The sequence below is a fragment of the Odontomachus brunneus genome, unplaced genomic scaffold (assembly GCF_010583005.1).
Source record: "Odontomachus brunneus isolate Ranch 3 - 2012 unplaced genomic scaffold, Obru_v1 Obru_scaffold_195, whole genome shotgun sequence".
NCBI classification, from domain to species: Eukaryota; Metazoa; Arthropoda; class Insecta; order Hymenoptera; family Formicidae; genus Odontomachus; species Odontomachus brunneus.
In genome coordinates, this window is record NW_022639645.1 from 286,220 (window position 1) to 306,655 (window position 20,436).

The 20,436-nt window shown below is 36.7% G+C and overlaps 2 protein-coding genes across 5 annotated transcripts in view; one reads left to right on the forward strand and one right to left on the reverse strand.

Annotated features, from left to right (window-relative positions):
* The window catches only part of LOC116851868 (rap guanine nucleotide exchange factor 2-like), a 214,429-nt gene that overhangs the window by 49,040 nt on the left and 144,953 nt on the right, over nucleotides 1–20,436 (forward strand). The gene's annotated exons all lie outside the window — the stretch shown is intronic.
* LOC116851870 overlaps nucleotides 7,921–20,436 on the reverse strand; it is a 195,198-nt gene continuing 182,682 nt past the window's right edge. For 2 of the 3 annotated variants that reach the window (XR_004379664.1, XM_032831725.1), the window contains 2 exons: nucleotides 13,396–13,460; nucleotides 7,921–9,895 (listed from right to left, as the gene is read on the reverse strand). Coding sequence is in view for 2 of the 3 variants with exons in the window: in XM_032831725.1 (XP_032687616.1) it covers nucleotides 9,872–9,895; nucleotides 13,396–13,460 (89 nt within the window). In the remaining variant the exon portion in view is untranslated. Of the gene's footprint in view, nucleotides 9,896–13,384; nucleotides 13,461–20,436 lie in introns of all 3 variants that reach the window. The other variant, XM_032831724.1, reaches the window with a different exon arrangement.

Consider the following 20,436-nt stretch of genomic DNA (forward strand, 5'->3'; position numbering starts at 1 on the left):
TCTCTCTCTCTCTCTCTCTCTCTCTCTCTCTCTCTCTCTCTCTCTCTCTCTCTCGATGTTTCATTGTGAAAAATGTCCGTTACGCCGCGCGGAGTAGAGCGGAGAGTGGGCCGCTAGTTTTTGGACTATTGTTTTGAGTAGCGCGTTTTGTTGGTGCACGCATCGTTGAATCCGATTGTTCCCTTCTTCCCTTCGTACCGGTGCCCTTAGGAGCACATCGGGCTCTTTCTCTCTTTCTTTCTCTTGCTGTGTCCCGCAAGATACTACGTCGGGTTGTCGATGAAGTGTTTACGCATTCGCCGGTGAAGCACCCTTCTTCACGGCGGCGTAAGCCTTTCCCCTCGAGAGCCGAAAGCAACCCGCGAATCGCCGCAACGACGGGTGGTGATGTTATTTTTATCGTTCGCGCAGTTGTTTCCTCCGCTCGTATCGTGATCCCATTCCATTATTTGCCGTATGTGCTTCTCGTAACGTACTACATTACGGCTGTCTCGACGGCTTGTTATCCTCTTGTGCAGATCGAAGTTGCGATAGATCTCGACGCGATAACGTTTGATCTGATGCCGCGTGCGAAACGGAATACGCGAAGAGTTTCGTTATTGTATGAGGAAAATATTCTATTGAAAGTTGCAACGAATTTTTTGTAATCCTGGATCACATACAGAAATCGTGAAATCACTATATATTTATTTGAAAATATTATGCATGCTTTTTGTTACAAAATTATTGTAATTACTTGAGTTACTTTTTATGTCGTATATATCGCCAAATTTATTATTTCTATAGTAATTTATTGGGGAGAGAAGAAGGGCAGAGACCAATGAGAGCCAATACAGGTGTTTTAGTGGAATAAATAAGTTTTCGTTACAGATCAATTTATGTAGTTATGATCATTCTAATATGTAGTAATCGCGCGGTCCACCTGATATCATGAATATATAAATTTTTATTTATTGCATTAAAACACTCGCATTGGATCTTACTGGCCTCTTACTTTGATTGCGATTGTACATAAGACAGCCTGTTCCTTATTATTTTCAACTGATAATAACTAACTTTTTACTGTAAAATTATTGTATTTATTTGTATTTTTTTTTTTATCGTATATCAATTAGGTCAGGCTGTCATATTTATTTCTACACCGAGAAAAAAATATTTGAAAATTTATTTGTAGGATATAAAGTTTATTTCTGCGAAATGAATTTGTATCCCACAGGTAAATTTTTTTACTCAGGTATTTTTTCTCAATGTACAGTAATTTATATTACAATTTTAGTACATAGTCTAGTTTTACATTATGAAGACAAGAACACCGTGAAAAGGAATATAATTTTAACGTAATTTGTATTACAATGTTTTCTCCGTGTAGAATTTAACTTGAGACAACGGAATTTAATTTACTTTAAGACGATAACATTTGTGTTGTCGCCGATGGACACGTTCAACGAGTTTGTGCAACGGGATTCTCTCTCGTGTCGAGTTAATTAAATGTTAGGGTTCGGCTCGGGAGCAACTTTTAATGAGCGAAGAATCGCGTAAATCCGAAGAGCGCTGTAGAACAATTGCGCCGACGTCTCGCCTGCCAGCGAAGGGCCGTCGATGATTGTGATCTAACACGTGTCGCGCGATGCCGTGACTGATTTTTGTCATGCGACAGACGGACAGATATGATGAGGACGAGCCCATCCGTGAACCTTGAATTTTCGTGCGTCGCGTGCCGCTGAGACGAAACACGACGTTTCTCCCGTAGTAAAGCACATGATCGATAATACGATGCCGTTCCCCTTGGGGAAAGGCGCGTCGCGTGAGTTTCCTCCGCCTCGTTTTCCGCGCCTGATATATACGATGTGTCGAGCGAATCCTAGTGGGGAGATCTTTTAGTCTTTACTATATTTCAGCTCATTCTCATTACGTTGGCAATCGTCAGCATTGATTACAATGAAAGCAAAATTCTCGAGTCGAAATTTTGGTTTGACTGGCAGTAACTAATTAATCCAGTTAAAAATTAGATTAAAAGTTTATAAGTTACATTCAAATGAGTTAACTTTTAAGTTAAATTTAATTATTCAAAATTTCTTAACTTTAACTTATTAGCTTTTTTATGAAGTTAAAGTAATCTATTAATATTAAAATCATTGTAGGCTGCTTACAATGCAGCGAGAATATGAAAAGTTAAAAATAATGGCGGTAGAAGTTTATTTTGTCTTTTTGAGTGCCAGTGTTCTTTTCTTATATGCGATTCTGAACATAAAACAGATAGGGTCTTTTTTACGAAAGACTGATTTCTCATTATTTCACATAAATTAGTCTATGATTAAAAAGTTAATTATACAAAAACGTATATATTGCTTTAAATTAATTAACTTTTAGTTTTGATAAGTTAATTTACTTTTATTAACTTACTCAACTCTGATATTAATCCAATACTGTTGGAGAAAATTATACAGTAATTTATTGGGGAGACTAGACTATATTGTCTTTACTATATTTTATAATAGTATTTTATAATATTATATTCATGCAATATAAATATACTTTATACCATTTCCTCCGTGTTGAATTATCTTTGAAAAATGTTTCAAAATTACTTAACATTCGATTATTCTCTCTAAATTTCTTAGAATGATATCACACCAATTCGAGTGATTTTTCTCTTAAATTAAGTGAATTCTCTACTCTGAATCATCGAGTGAATATTTTCGTTTATTGAAGAGTAAATCTGTTGTAATTCACCGTTACATATTGAGAAAAAATACTTGCAAATTTATTTTTGGAATGTAAAGTTCTTTCCTACGAAATTAAGTTTATTTTCGTGCAATAAAATTTATTTCTACTTTGAGAAATGAACTTTCATCTCATAAATAAATTTACAATTTTCTCTCAACATTTCAATTATTTTTTCTCAGTGGAAACATTCACTCTGATTGCATGAAACATTTGCTCTTGCGATTTCGAGTGATACACTGGAAAAGAGATATTTGAGAATTTGTCGAATAAAAGTTTACAGAAATAAACGTTTTTACATGAATAAATTTTATCAAAATTTTATATCCTACAAATAAATTTTCAAGTACTTGTTTCTCGATGCAGTATTGCTGTTATCGCTTCGAGTGAAAATATAGCGACTTCTCTCTCTTTCTGAGTTGATCTGTAACGAAAACTTATTTATTCCACTAAAACACCTGTATTGGCTCTCATTAGTCTCTGCCCTTCTTCTCTCCACAATAAATTACTATAGAAATAATAAATTTGGCGACATAAAAAGTAACTCAAGTAATTACAATAATTTTGTAGCAAAAAGCATGCACAATATTTTCAAATAAATATATAGTGATTTCACGATAGAGATTCCATTCAACAAGAAATTTAGGAAATATTTTAATAAGCACATAATGATGAGTGAAATAATTTGTTACGCGTCGAAATGATACTTGAAAAAATATCTCTGTTGCTCACCGCTGGTATTTGTGAGACATCCTATGCTGCAAAAAAAATTGCATGCCGAAGTTTTTCTCAATTTGTGCTGAACGTGGTGGAAAACGAGCCGCGAACAAAGTTCAGCGAGACGTAGAAACGGAAAGTTTCTTAATATACGGTCGGAGGGGAGAGGGGGGGGAGAGGATATTTCTTTCTTCCCGTCGCATCGTATCCTCAGACCGTTGCGCCGCGTATCCTTATTCGTTTGCGAGAGCATTTTCCGTCCCGACGTAGAGAATGGCGATCGCCCGAGGACCGAAAGAAACGAGGGGTTGAAATTAGGTGGTGTGTGTGCGCGCGTGTTTGCGTGTACGTACGCGTGCGTGTGTTTGTGTTTACAGACGGTCGTGGAAACTTGAATAGTTCTTTAATGAGGGTCCTCTCCTGGGGGCGTTGCGCATAAGGTAAATTCTGATGCAAACTCGAATTCTTAATCTTTAATTCCATCTCGTTTCTTCTCGTAATGAACCATTCCTCGCAGCTACTTAGCTTACTCGCACGAAAACGAGTCCCCCGCGATAAGGAAATCGAAAGGAACTTCTCGAGTTTAGAATTAATCGCGTATTCACCGTGTCGTCCTTCTTCCTTTTTTCTCTTTATGATGCGTTGCAATGAAAGTGCGAGTGATTTCAGTCAGCGAAAGTTCGCGTATAAATTAAATTACCGTGGTTCGTGACTCTCTCTCTTTCTCTCTTTCTCCTCTCCACCTCTTCCCCTCCGTAATCGACTGTGAAAAAGAGACCGTGCGTCCTGCGTTTCCATAAGTCGTAAACGTGATATTCCCATCTAAATCTCTGTGTCGTGAACATTAGGAAAACGTGCAGTCCACTTCAGGATTTTTAATTCTCTCATAACAATCTCAAAGATTATCCTCTTCGTCTTTGTTTTAATTTTTTTGTATCTCCTCTCAGGTTACATAAAAAATTTTTTTGTCACAGATTAAATTGTATGATCTATACAGTATTTTTTACGCCGAATTTGAAAAAATCACATACACACAATTTGAAAGAATTATTCTGAAATTTTAAACTAAATTAAAAATTTTTCTTATCACACACACATACATTCAGGGCTTTCAAGTGATGTGAATTTTTGTAATTTCAAAAACTTTGATTTTCTCTATATATAGGCTCATCTAATTTGAAATGTATACACTGAAAGAAAAAAATAACTTAAAATAGTAAATTATTTAAATTAATTTGTTAAATTTATTTTGTAAGTATCGTGATAATATGTTTATTCAAATTTAAATTTTTGTATTTAAATTTCATATTTTATTTTTATATTTAAATTTAATATTTAGTATTTTATATTTAAGGTATTAAGTATTTTATATTAGGTGATCTGTTATGGAATTTTCGTGTACTTTCTCATGTATTTTTATATATAGAATCCGAAAATAAATTTAGAATTTCTTCAACACGGTTTTCTCGCGACGGTCGTCTTAATAGATTGATATGGGACATTCCGCTTTATTCACAATTTGATTCATAATAATTAAAAATTTTTTATATTGAGATACTGTCGATCTTCCTTCGTTTAAAGAATATAATTGTCTACAAAGATTTATTACAATTAGCGGTTTTTCCGCAGTCAGGCGCAAGATACGATAAAAACTACGACAACCACGTCTGTATATATAGAGAAAATGAAATTTCTTGGAATTATAAAACTTCACATTGACCAGTGCTGCCAGCGGAGACTCGCCAAGCATTCGTCGAAAAACGCGAGGAGAACGATTTCGACGATTTCAATAATTTTTAATCCGACCCCGTGGACGTTGATTGAATGAAAGAAAGAAAGAAAATCGAACAAAGCCCTTCCTCGCGACGTGTTAGCGCATATTAGATCACGGTGAAATCGCGCTCCCCTCTCAGTGGTCGCGCGTGCAACAGCACACTTTCTTTTTTATTTATCTTCCTTCGGGTCTCTGCTCACGTGGCCGCGTAAGTCGGTGTACAGCTGGTAAGATCCCCGGGGCGAGGTGAGACAGACCCATCACGGCTGCGGCAGTAACCCGTCTACGTGGCCCGCTGCTCCTGTGCTGCGACAACGGGAGCATTGTGCATCGGCGTGCCGTACAAAGCGAAATGCGCAGCGAGGTGCGGCGAAACGGCCGATTGGCTACGAAGCCATCGCCGGTGTGTTTTATAGTGTGTGCACATACTATTTCTCGCGACTACGCCTACCGTTCCACGGCTGCTGTTACTATCCCGCTTTAAAGAGAGCCGCTGCGGCTCTCGTATCGCGCGAAGACGACGGCTGCGGGTGCAATCTCCGTTGGCATAGTGGTGCAGAGGCAGCCTTTTACCTACTAACGCGGGGCCCGAGCATAATTATTAGCATGAAACGCGCGCCTCGTAGAACTGCCACGCTCCGACCTCTATTATTTCTTTGCGGTTCTGTAGAACTTACGTATTTTTATATCGGTGAGCTCACACGCGGCTTCTCACGGCTCGCCGGACACCGTGCGACGGTCGACGATTACGTAATCGCGGTATTTTTAATCGCGCCCTAGGAAGTCGCCCTTTGCGATGGAAACGCATGACGTTAATATTACTCCCTCGACACGGAGAGAGTCCGCACGAATTATCCTACCCTCCTTCTCCTCCGCACCCGTCGACGCAGGATGGACTTTGATTGGTCGCGGGTGTGCGTTTGGCGCGTTGTGTACCGTTTTATCGATGTCGTGGGAAGCATTAATATTGAACGCGCGTCGCTTCTTTCGTCGGTTTCCCTGGCACGTCCTTTCCGCGATCGGCCGGAATCCACATCGACTTTATTTCGGGTCATAAACGGTCAACACGTTGACCGCCACGTTGATTTCCATGAATCGTCTTAGGCCCGTATTAATAGTTGTTACTTGAAATTCGTCTCAAATGAGATACTCGGATTTCAACACAGACTAAGATGAAATTTTTTTTCACTTAAACAATTGATGTAAATATCACATATATCGTAATTCAACTGAAAAACTTGGATCTAACTCGAAGTAGAAACTTGAGAATATCACATGAGACAAGTTTCAAGTGACAATTATTCTAATACTATAAGTTTACTATAAGTTTTAGACTCGACTGTTAATAGTCGTTACTTAAAGTGACCAGATTTTCCAGCCCTGAATTCGGAACATATAAATGCTTCATAAATATATGAAATGGGGGGAGGGAGATAAAAAGGTCAAAAAATTATTTGACAATCATTGAAAATGATGACAAATCGGTATCTCGAATAGCACTTGAAAAAATTCGAGACAAAGGGTGAAAAATCGGGACGTCTGGTCATCTTATGTTACTTGAAACTTGCCTCAGATGAAATATTCAGATATGAATTTAGAGATAAACGCGAATCTTCAGCTGAATCGCGATTACAAATATAACGTCGCAATATATTCTACGATTCCTCTCTAAAAAAAGGCATATAAGAGATTTAATTTTTGCCGCTTTTCCGCGATGCTGATTGGTTCTCTCGCTTAGCTCACTTCATGTGAGCTGCGGCTTGCTTCGTGTCGTTTGTGCCTATAAAATTATCAGGCAAATAGCTGGCATCGCGTTAGTTAGGTCACGAAAAAAAAATATAGAAGAGATATGTCTTTCCTTGTCTTTTCCTATCTCTCCCCGTCTCTCCCCGTCTTTCCCCGTCTCTCCTTGTCTCTCTCTGTCTCTCCCCGTCTCTCCTTGTCACTCCCTGTCTCTCTCTGCCTCTCCTGTCTCTCCCTGTCTCTCACTGTCTCTTCCTGTCTCTCCCTGTATCTTCCTGTCTCTCCTTATAATTATTAATTAATTAAAATATATTTTAATTTAATTTTTATTTTATTATTTTACATTTATTATTGTTTTTTTATTAGCTATATGACGCGCGCATGTATTGTTCTAGTAAAATAAAAAACTTAAATATAATTCCAAATTCAGATCAAGTTATCTCACGTAAGACAAGTTTCGAGTAAGCCGTTTTACGGGCTTCGATACTTAGCTGAAGTTTGAATCACTAGAGATACAGTGAATGAATGCAATTCACGATGTATCTACTAGTTAGTTCGTCTCGTGTTATTTTCTCCTATATACATTTTATTATACGGAAAATATTGTAGTAAAAAAATTAATTTTTGTAATCTTGGACCATGCAGGATCGTAGCCAAAATTATTATATATTTATCTAAAATTGTTATACTCATATAACATTTATACTCATATAACTCGCATATAATATTCTATAATTTTTTTATATAAATTCTTTTAAATTTTATCGTGTTTTTTAGTACAGGAATAGATCATCAGTACGCACAGAGAAAAATATCATGCTACTTTGCTAAGAAAAGCGATTACTCTGTTTACTTTTCTTCTTTTAAATAATGGCTATTTTCAACACAATATTTTCATAGATATACACAGAGATATATATATGGATATATACATATCCTATAGAATTTTTATTATAAAATTCTCTCTGTTATATACATATAATGAAATCACGTTTTCCGCGAGAAAGCAAGATGAGGCAGGAGTAAGGGAGACTGAGGTTATATGGCCCCAATGATATGTTACTCATGTTTTTTAGCATATAACATTTAATATATACATTTTATACCATTTTCCTAGTATTTATTATGAGAGGAATAAGTAGATACAAAATCGCGAAATGGTCCCTTTAGAACATAAATACATTTTCCTGCATTTCATTAAAATTGGAATAATATTACAGTTAAATATAAAAAGACTGATTTGGTAACAGTAAAGTAAATTTTCGAGCCTTTCGAAATTTTCTATTAATATTCTCTATTGTGACAGAATAAAAATAAACGATATATTATTACTTAGAATAAAAATTCTTGCAGGTGTATGACATACCATTTCTAGTAATAAATGCAATTTTCATTCATAAAATGATTGAAATAGAGCATATATAGGCGGACTAGCTAAAGTTGGCCAAGGGCTGACGGTAAAGATCTCTCACGGAAAATTTGGAACTACTAATCAGGGTACATATTTTATACGTGGCCTTCTTACCCTGCGCTATTGGGCAACTGAACCAGAGCAAGATGACTATGTTGCATATTCGTATTTTGGTTATTACAAAACAAAATATACAGTTAACAGGATCGTACACTGAGAGAGAAAAATATAGTTGCTTTCGGCGTCAACTATACTTTTTTGTGATTTTAACCAGAAAAATAGTTAGAAGAACCATCTTTCTAATAACACTTACTAAAATGATGGTTTTTCTAACTATTATAGCAAAGACAACTATATTTTTCTCTCAGTGTAGCGGGTATTAATGCACAGAAGAAGGTTGCCTCTATCATGTTTACACAGTCAGTCACTACAATTGATTGCCTGAGTAGTTGTAAAACTTCGAAATTTTAAAATATAAATAGATCCAGTCTCCCCTATATTACGCGTCGTGATCACGACTCCAGGTGTTTATTTCTTCTTTGATACTCTGAATAACTCGTATTTTAGACAGATAACGAGGTCGGGTCGCAGAAACTAGGTACCGATAGTTGTGAAAAATAACGGTGCATATCGTGCCCGTTAAACTCGTGGAAATGGCGCTCGCGCGTTTTCTTGCACCAGTTTGTGTGACGGAATGCGCCGGTTTGATCTGGAGCACCGGCTCCATCCGTTTCGTACAACTTCGCTGCGCGTAGTCGCCTTGAGATCGCCTTGAGATCCAGGCGCTACCTGTCGCATTAAACGACAGCGGACGTGAGTAACTCGTTATTATCGCGTGTTGTACATTACTTTTTCTTTTTTTTTTCTTACATTTGCCATGGACGGTCGTTGCCGTGACGAATCGCGCTGACAACTCCTGCAAATTCCGCGTACTTTCGAAGTCCGTTCTGCTGCCTCTTTATTTATTCTCGTCTCGCCAATTAGCTCGGGCTAAATTATCCGCAAGAGAAATTAGGATTTATTGGATCTCATAAAAGTTTAACACGCAATTTTTATCTCCAAGGATAGTCGTAAGAGACGGCCGTGACTATCGTTTAAACTATCGCGTTCTGAGTACTTTGAATTTATCTCTGTCGTTTCACGGTGGTTTGTTGCAGAAAACTCGTATATTATTAAACGTTAAGTGCCGCAAAACAACTGAGCAAGTTTATACTCGCGTGTTACTTGCTTTGGCGTTTGCGTTGAAATTTTGCCTCCATCTTCGTGCAAGAGGATAAATTTAAACCGATTTAAAAACTCCGAGAGTTTCGCCTCCTTTGACTTTCAAACGATACGACAGAAGAAAGGCTTTTCTTCGATCCCGATTAGCGTGTGATTATTTTCCCGAGGACTCCTTCAATACTGCACCTGCACACTTTTGTCCATCTTTTTCCCGCGTGTCTTCAGCGAGAAACTTTCGTGCATCTTGGCATCCTGTCGCGTGTAATCTCCTTTTTTGGAGGTTACTGCTCGCACGTTTCACCGTTCTGTGCGTGACCAAAAAAAGAAAGAGCAAAAACAATCACGTGGCGGCGCTCAAGACAATCAGAGTTTATGATTATCGCGAGACAATGGTTTACCATTTTTTCAATCACATTTATAAGAGACATATATATATATACTGTACATTTTTTGTTACATTGAGACACTGATTTACTAAGAGTTGCACACAGATTGTCATGTTATACTTAAAACAACATATTGTTTTGAGCAAATTTTGGTCGCTCTCAGATAGACTTTCATGATTACAACGTGAGATAATCGAAAACTTTACAATTCTTTCAGTACTATTTATGAAGCAAATATACTGTATGTATTCAATTAATTATTAAATTTGCATCATGCAATAGCATGATCTTTTTGTTATATTGATTGATTGATTGATTGATTGATGCAGCGATAGATTCACTAAAAGTTACACTCAGATTTCCATATTACGTTTTGCATGATATATTGTTTTGATCAAATTCCGATCATTCTTTCCGCATTTCTTTTATATTTCCTACGTGATAAATATCAGCGTCGTTGTATGAAATATTCATAAGGGACAACCTTTACCGGTACAAAATTCGCGTACATCTGTCTATCTGTGTTCTTTTCGTACTTTTCTCTGTTTCGTTATTCTATATGATAAACATGAGTGTTATATTCTGAGAGAAAAAGTATCTACGAAATAAAAACTATCTATTCAGTGGATACTAATAACACACATGTTGATTTAAAAATCTAAGTTCTTTTACTTAAATAAAATGACAACTTTCATGAAAAGCTGCAGACTTAAGAAAGTCCATATTTTCTTATTTGAAATAAAAATTTTTTTCAGTGCAAAAATATGTACATTGCTATTATATGAGTGAATATTTTTTATCAGTACCCACCGGATATTTTTTATTCTTTTAGATATTCTTTTTTCAGTACATGAATTACGTGAATTTGACAGCAATTTTGTACCAGTTTGTAAAGGTTGTGTCCCTTATGAATATTTCATACAACGGCGCTGATATTTATCACGTAAGAAATATGAAAGAAATGCGGAGAAAATGATCGGAATTTGAAAACAATGTATCATGCAAAATAATATGGAAATCTGGGTGTAACTTTTAGTAAATCTATCGCTGCATCAATGAGAGAATAAAACATATCTATTCGGTGGATAACTAATAACATATGTTGACTTGAATCTAAGTTTTTTTATTTAAATAAAATGGCTGTTTTGATGAAGAATTGCAGATTTAAAAAGTCCACGTTTTCTCATATGAAATAAGAGTTTTTCTCAGTTGTAAATTATGTATATTGTTATAAGTGAATATTTTATCAGTACCCATCGAATAGTTTTTATCCTTTTAGACATTCCTTCTCTCAGTGTGTGAACATCTTTTATAAGAGATAGAATCTCACGATTAATATAAGGTTGCTGTCAAATTCACTCGTCCGTATGGTCGCGCGTTCCCGCCGCGGAGAAGAATTACGAATTACCCGCTCGTCGCGGAAAAAGTAGAGAGAGGAAAGCCACGGTGAAATCTCGCTTTTTCTATCGTGCATGCTCGCACGAGCGACAGTGGTTGCACGCTTCTGACTCGCCTCTCTGTCCAGAACTCGCGGGCGCGTTTGCAATCCATCGGAGAGTAAGTTTCTAAATATCTCCCGGATCGCGATAATTTACGGTATTTCCACACGACATACTCGCCGTTGATTACCGCGTTCAATGCGATCGAGTCAGCGGCACGATTTATGTGCTTTCTTTATCTAGCATGTCGCGGAGCGTGCAAAAATCATGTCTTAGACGAGCAGCTTGAACGCGCGAATACAGGGCGGCCGTTTCGCTCGAAGTAGTTCGTCGTGTCCCCTTGGACACACGATCGCTCGATAATAACAGGAAACTTTCTAATTTTACGCTACAATTGTGTATTACATGATAAAAAGTGGAGGATAGGGATTATGCACGCTATATAGAACGTCCGACCTTTTGCTCCCGAGGCGCGCACACAACGGTGCGTTCTTTGTGCTGAAGCAGCAACGATATACATATTTTTGTTCTATTTCTATATCGCGTAGATGCACACTGTCACATACGCGGATATCGAGAACACCTCTCTCGATGCTCGCTGTCGGCGCACAGGGATAGAGAATTTCTTCTAGTGGATATTATTGATTTATAAAGAGAAAGAGAGAGAGAGAGAGGGATAGCTAGCCAGATACTCTTTTAAAGTAAATCAGTGAATAGTCACTGATATCAGTTATAAGTATAGCATTGAGCACTTTCAGTGCTATACTTATAACTGCAAATCAGTATATATTCACTGCTTTCAGTGATGTTTGACTGATTCATTTTGAGTGATTCATTTTGAGAGAGTATGTGTACGTAAATTTGGCAGCGATGTTATTACTTCTCATTTGTAAAGATTGCATCCGTGATGAGTGATTCATATGGCACTCATATTTATCACATAAAGTGGCAAAATAGAAATACAAAAAGGGTAATAAAAATTTGCCCGAAACAATTTGTCATGCCAAATTTAACATGAAAATCTAAGTGTAACTTTTTAATAAATTCATATATCAATGTAACAATAAATTTATATTATTGTATAATGTGAATATTTAATGATTCATTCAATGCGATACATTTAGCTCATGAATGTAACTTAAAAACATGCTTTTTTCATCATTAATTGTCTCACGTCGTGCTAATTTCATAATTCATCTTTCATAAGTCATCTTCATAAGTCTGTATGAATGCTAAACATCCGCATCGCGTTTGTCGACCTACGCACTTCATCCATCGGGACTGTTGTCGAGGATGTGTGTCAAGTTTCCAGAACTGGAAGTGACACTCGCGCGCGCTCCACTTCTACGCGGATCGAGAGAGCCCTTGAACTCCATTTTAAGTTTCTCTCTCTCTCTCTCTCTCTCTCTCTCTCTTTCTTTCTCTCTCGCTCTCGTACGCGATCCGTCGTCGGTCGTCGAAATTCCGCGCGGTGTGCGATGGATCGCAATAAAAATCGATTCACGTGAACGACGCTAGTCACGCGCACGAAACAGAACAACGAACAGCACGAGAGGTCGCTTCTTTCATTTGCATCTCACGTATAATTCCTCGCGACAAACACGTAGCTCGCGCGCCAGTGTCGTCGTAGATATGTGCGACTTATGAAATTATGTCGTGATAGTTTTTTTTTTTAAGAATCGTAATATATCTACCATTCTTTTTAAGAATGCGATATATCGCATCACAATTGTGTATCACAAATATGATTTTTAATCGCGCGCAATTTTGTATCGCGATCTCATTGTGCTTTCTACGCGAGGTAAAATAGGAAACATTTTACAAAATTTGTTTATTCCTGAATCATTATCGATTTTCGAATGTTTTTAACAGTGACTTATTAAGCCATGCAATATATAAGGGTGTTATTGCACGTTTAATTAATTATAATTATTTATTCACATTTTTTTTTATAAACAGTAAGACATACCTTTTTATTACCTTTTTTTTACTGAAATATTTATGACAATCCATGTTAAATGTGAAGCCATCTTCGGTATATTTTTCTGAAACATATATAAAAAAATATATAAAAAATCATATATAAAAAGAAATAATGCAATTATTATTTAATATTTAACAATAATTATTTAATATTTTAAAGCTGTTACAATGGCATAATCCCATTATGCCTCTAAATATATAATTTTAAATTAGATAGTAAAATATCATAGATTGTGTGCGTGTCGCGTGCACAGATACTTAACTAAAATGACGAGTGATTCTGAATTGCAGGCGCGATTTTGCGATAAAGGTCGTATCGCGTTGCGATTGAAGAAACGAAAATGCTTGCGACATATCGCATAATCGCACATCCCTAGTTCGCGTAGTGACGCGCAGGTTCGCGAAGGTTTTCTCTCCGGCGAGCCGCAAGAACGCGAGCGAAAACGCACCACCACCGCCGCGCGGGAAGAGCGAGCCGCGTTTCGCGGCATCGAGCCGCGGGCTAGAAAGTAGCTGGCGACTTATTGCGTTTGTCGGCCCGGCGTGTATCTCGTTTTGCTGCTTTGAGCCGGTTGCAACGGCATTTGTAGCGTCGGACAGGATCGGCAGGAATCGGATCGCTGCGCCGCGCCGCGCCGTCACGATCGATATCGATATACGCGCCTTCAACTTTTCTCGATACTCCCCCGGCTCCCATTTTTCTCCCCTGTGCGTTGTGGATATTTTCCGGACGGACAGAAGATTCGACGAGCTTTTCTATTTCGTGTCCCGATGTTCTGTACACTGAGAAAAAAATTCTTGAAAATTTATTTGTAGGACAAAAATTGATTTCACAGAAATAAATTTTATTTCCCAGAAATATACTTTATTTCACGGAAATAAATTTTATATCACACAAATGAATTTCCAAGTATCTTTTCCTCAGTGTATCGCGCTGTCGTGTTGAAAAATGCGACAAACTGTCTCGCAATATTCGCGCGCGCGTAGCAAAAGTCGAGTGAGATATTTTATTGACGTTCACGAAAGCGCTGTTTTTGAAAATACGTTTTTGCGCTGTGACATCATACGCAACTGTTTGGTTTTGAACGGGTTTTCCTGTTGATCCAAATTTCACGAGTAAACATTAGAATATTTTTTAGTCGTTTAACGAGATAATAATAATAACTTTATTGTATTAGTAAAGGCGAAAAGAAAAACAACATATTATATTGCATACTAATAATATATTAAATAACATATATAGTGTTAAATAATATATTAAAATTAGTTAATATGATATTAAATATAGTATATAAAATATATTATACACATATATATATAGTATTAAATAACCAGAAAAGTTATGTATCGTTTTGTAATTTCGCCCATATTTACTTCATAATTAATTAAAATATATTGGCCAATGAGCGCACGATAGGACAAAACGATAGGACAAATTCTGTAGAGATACTTAATAAAAGATGACTGTAAAAATGACTGGAGATTTTTTAGAAACGATGAGTAACTGCTGATTTCGATGCCACTTTCTTCTAGTTAGTATCGTATATAAGTTTATATATCCGCAAATCTATCATCAGTTTTCATATCAAATAAGCCTATCGAATTTAGTTAACATACATTTTGAATTTTAGCAAATTTTTCAATTAAGAATGTTAAATTAACACTGAAATTCAGTTTGCTTACTTACGTAGAGTCGAACTCGATAAAGTTTTATGATATTCTTGTAAAGAAAATAGATTCTTTTTTTGAATACATAATAATAAGCTTTTCTTAAATTTGTGATGAACATTTTTTAAGACTATTATCGAGAAAGTATTTTTTGTAGAAGTAAAGTACTTAAAAGAAAGAAAGTACATTGAACAGTTGCTTTTTCTTAGCAGTAGAAGGATATTTTTCTGTGTGTGCATTGCCGACTAAAGAAATTGAAATACAACACAACTATGCATGAGAACCATCAAGCTTTGTCGTGCGATACATGGAAAAAGAAATATGAGACGCGAGATGAGTAGAGGCGAAGCGATTAGAATGGAAATTCTAATTTTCTTTGATTCGAAATTGGAATATGCGCTGTGCCTTGGAGGCCCGGGAGAAAATACACCTCATTGCGCAAAAATGCATCGGCCATGCCGGGAGGGTTAATTTGCGACTCGCGAAAATGTTCCCGAGACCTTTTGCGGTGAATGCTTAGCTTTGAAACGAGTGACTGCCAAAAATAAATATGACCTGGAACTGAATTTAGCCAAAGCGGTCAAAGAATCTTCGCTTCCTTCAATCGGCTCGCTCAGTTTGCGATAGCCCGGATCGATCTGGTGGTAGCTATTTCGTGACTTTGTGAAATACCTCCGTGCTATCTAACGAAGCGATATACGAACGACGAGGATTCTCTCGTGACTGATCGTGTATTTGCGTAACTGCGAATTAAGGGCATCGACTACGACGAAAGGCGATACTTCTCTATTCCGTCGGGCGTTTTTTCTCCGAGACTGTTTAACGTTACTACAACGTACTGACGATTGCACATCTGATGTCGCATGCAGATGATTCACATGCAAATATTGAATCTTATTTCCAGCATGGCACAGTTTCATAATTATTATTAACGTCATTACGATTATTCCTCTTTTCAAATTGATCTTGTATCTATTTTCGTGAACAAACATCGAACAACGGGATCACATCGTGGTACGTTGACGAGCAAAAAATTTCATTCTTCTGCGCGCTAAGAAAAGCGATTAATTTATTTTCTTTCTTTTAAGTAATGGTTATTTTCAATAAAAACTATTTTCTTAATTCGAGGCTTAAAATGTACTCATCACAAATTTGAATAAACATTCAATTTGTACTTCACGTGCTTGGAAGAAGAATTTATTCTTTTTATAAGAATATTATAAAACTTTGTCGAAGAAAAAGTTGGCTCGACTCTATGCAGCAAGCAAATCGAATTTTTCTTTTAGTTTTCTTTTAATATTATGCTAATTATTGCTGAAGATATAGTTGTTGCTGTAATAGCAAAAAATTCGCTATTTTAGTTAAAACTTTTTGTGACTGTTGCTATTATTTCGATTTCATAGCTATACTTTTAAGTATTTATAATGACATTTAACTACTGAATAAAGATTCTTGCTCCAGTTACCTCTTTATCATCGTGATATACAGCACTGAGAAAAAATGTTTGGTAATTATAAATATATAGATAAATAATTACTATAAATTATATTTAAGAGGATTATTTTTTATTGAGTTCTATAACTATAATTTTATTGAATTTTATAACTGTAACTATAATATTAGTGATAACCTTATATACATATTACTATAATAACCGTTTTAATACAAAAAATATGATTAGAGTCAGAAATAACTAGTTAGTTTAACCATTTTTTCTCTCAGTGAGGGTGTTTAAAAAAAGCTTGAGAACTTATAGTATAGATAGTACTCACTAATCGCTTCTAACATTAAAAGAATTGATTTTTCGACTCATGTTATTGAGCATTTTATTCAGTTTAATAGCAGTCTAACCTACGAGTCTTGAGAATCCTTTCTTTTAACACATTGTATAAACTCATGAAATATTTGAAACATTTACTTGAACGTAGTGCGGATTGTTCTGCATGTACAGTATTGCATATTTTGATGCAAAGTGCGCTTAGCATTACGTGCCATCTAATCGAAAGGAGCTGCGAAGCTCTTCGATCAGGTGGGTGCGTAATCGATACACGCGTTTCTCTAAATAACAATTCCCTCGTCACCATCCCGTGATCAACAAATTTACTTACCTCTCGAGCGTGTTAGCCGCGATCGGTAAAGAGAAATAACGCAATCCGCCGACGGTAAGGAATGTTCGCTGGTTTACCGTGCATTGGAAAGGAAGGGAGCCCGTGATTTGTTCCCGCCAGCCGCGGGCTGTTAGACTCCCGTTAGACTCTGAGCAGCAGAGCAGCTGTCGCCCTGCGTTGAGGAATCCGCGTAAATATTAACGAGGCGAAAATCGTTATCCTCGGGGTGGAATATTCCGCGAGATCGCCGTGACGTTCCGCGAGAAATTGGCGTGGTTACCCCGCCATCAAACGCGTTCACTCGCATTCCTTGTCAGGTCTTAGAAAGAAAAAAGAAAAAAAAAACAAGAGAGGAAAAGGAGAGGAGAGACGTCGCCTTATTTGCAGGCGAAGCAGTTCTCTCGCTCGCGGCTGCATCGAGCACGTTGTCGAGTACCTTTAGAAATACCTGAGACGTCTCCTCTCTTCGCGAAGCCGCTTTTCACCGCGTTGCCTTCGCCTCTTTCTCTCCACTCTCTCTTTCAATTAGAAAAAAAATCTCTCCTTGGTCCAATGTAGTCACCTTGCGCTTCCCTGGCTCCTCGAGACCTCCTCGAAGTCTCTCTCAATTTCGAGACCCGATGCGTAGGTTGAGAGGAGGGGAGGGAACTGTGAACTCGCGATTTATCGATCGCTCTCTTCAATGACGATGGCCCCTGATATCGAATAGTCTGCGACGGATCTATTTTTAGAGACTAATCTTTAATTTTGCGCAAGTCGTATGATCCGACACTAATCACCGTGTATAATCGTCGGACAGCAACTGCAGGAACTTTAGTCGCGGTCAGAAAATAGGAACTTTGGAGTTTATAAATTATCTTATAGTTATTTCAAGTGAAGCTGAATGCTTGCGAAAACTACGCACATGGAAAGAATATTATAATTCTTTTTTCACATATATAAATTCTTTCCAACTTTATTGTATTTCTAGTAGTGTAGGAAACACTGTCAGTAAAGTCTATGTTGCTAAGAAACATATAGTTTTCGCTTCAAAACATACACGGAAAAAGAAGTTAGGAAGAAGCGATTTCTGGTGAAATATGAACGATTAAAAAATTCCGATTGAAATGACCAGAATTCTGCTTAAGTTAAACGGAAATTTTGATAATTTCGACTGATAATTTCTACTTTTTTATTTCCGTAATTTGTTAGTAGAACATTTCTGTTCTCAAAATATAAATAGTGCATACGAAGTAACAGGATAGCTAATTATTGTAGAATGCTGACTTATTTGTCGGTTACGCAATTTTATAGTAATTTTCACCATAAGATTCTTTTCGTGTAATTTTTGTAATCACTCATCTTCGGTCGCAATAACTACAAAATTAGTATTAGCTATTAAACTATGCTAACTATAATAACTAGAAAATTATTATTAGTTTATTAAACAATATACATTAGTTCTACAAAAACTCGTGTGTATAATTGTCATCACCGTGTCTTCTTCTCTGGTTGTAACTTATCGAAATTCACGAATATACGGACATTCTTGTCTTAAATATAGTCAATTCTCGTCGTTCAGACTGAAATCGTCTGGAATAATAGTATCAAGAGAGATGACGGGACAAATATCTTTAATTCACTTTTGGCTCGGGGGATATTAGGATGAAAAATTTAGAACGGGCCGCAGCGGAAATCTATAAATGGACGGCGGCGGATTGAATGCTTGACGAGTCGGTCTAATCTAATTAGTCGCTCGCCAAAGTAAATTTCCTTGTCGATCAGCTGTCAGATATCTTCCGTATCTCGTACGTTTCACTGTCGAAGTGCTACATCCCGCGAATCGATATCGCTCCATCAGCTTCAAAATCTATCATTTACTATTATAATGGAAGAACTTTTGCCTCCATGTTTTTGTATATGTGTATGTCATGTGTGTGTGTATTGGTATGTATATATATATCCCCAAGGCGTATTCATCGTGAAATATTCAGAAGACGGAGCTGTCCCGCGCGGGAGAGGACCACCCTTATTCCGCGAGCGCGTGGAACAACGTCGATCTTGTTTGTCTTGCCGACCCGATCGTGCGTGGCAACAGAAGAGTGGTACACGAAGAGAAATGCCCGCAAGAAGGATCCGTTTTTCCGTCGATTCCCCTGCGATCCTTCGAGAAAGTCGTCTTCTCGAGTTCTCGCGAGACACACATGTTTGCCATCTGCATCTTTAAGCAACCTGCTTCTCCATGGAATAGGCTCGATAAGCCCCTGCGGGAGTTGATTTATACAGAATAGTGCCGAGATCTACGCGCGGATTTTCGGAAAGAAAAGAAAGAAAAAAGCGGCATTCGATTTAGCTTTTTGGACGAACTGAAAATGTGTGCAATTTTTGTCTCTTCTCTATACATATGCAAAATACAATCCCACGCCTCTCTCTTTTTTTGGGGGCGCAGTTAAATACGTGATATATGTGACGCACACGTATATACACATATAGGACACTATGTAGACTATAGACACGGAGAGAATATTGTAGTTTTTTTTTCATATATAAATTGTTTCCAGTTTTATTACTAGAGGGAAAAAGATATACACATAATCAGAAATATATAGTTCTGGCCAGCATAGCTGCATCCTAGTTATTTGTGCGATAGATGTGTATGATTGACATGATCCACAAGGGAGTACACAGAAAAAAGAATATTTTTGTTTGGAAAATATCTTTATTGTTGACATTTTAAAAATAAGATTAATATTAAAATAAAATTGTATGGCGTTGAACGATAGACAAGCACTTCGATAGTCGAATATTCGTCTTCTGAATATTTCATCATATATATATATATATATACATACATATATACACACACATACACACATAAAAAAACATGTAGGCAAAAGTTCTTCCATTATAATAGTAAATGATAGATTTTGTAGTACTTTGACAGTGAAATGTACAAGATATGAAAGATATTTAACATAAGATAAACTAATTTTCAATCAAGATGAATAAAATTAATAATAAAATTAATGCAATTATAATAATTTTTTGATACAATATTATAATATTAACATTTTTGGTTATATATTACAGTCAAGACGAATATAGTCAATTTAACACAATCATTTTCTCATATAACTAATAATATTGATATTCTTACTTATACAGGGTGTTCAAAAAGTCCCGGACCGGTGAAATATCTCGAAAACTAAGCATTTTAGAAAAAAATGTTTCAGATAAAAGTTGTGGCGTTTAAAAAGATGTATTTACTGATCACATCAGTTTG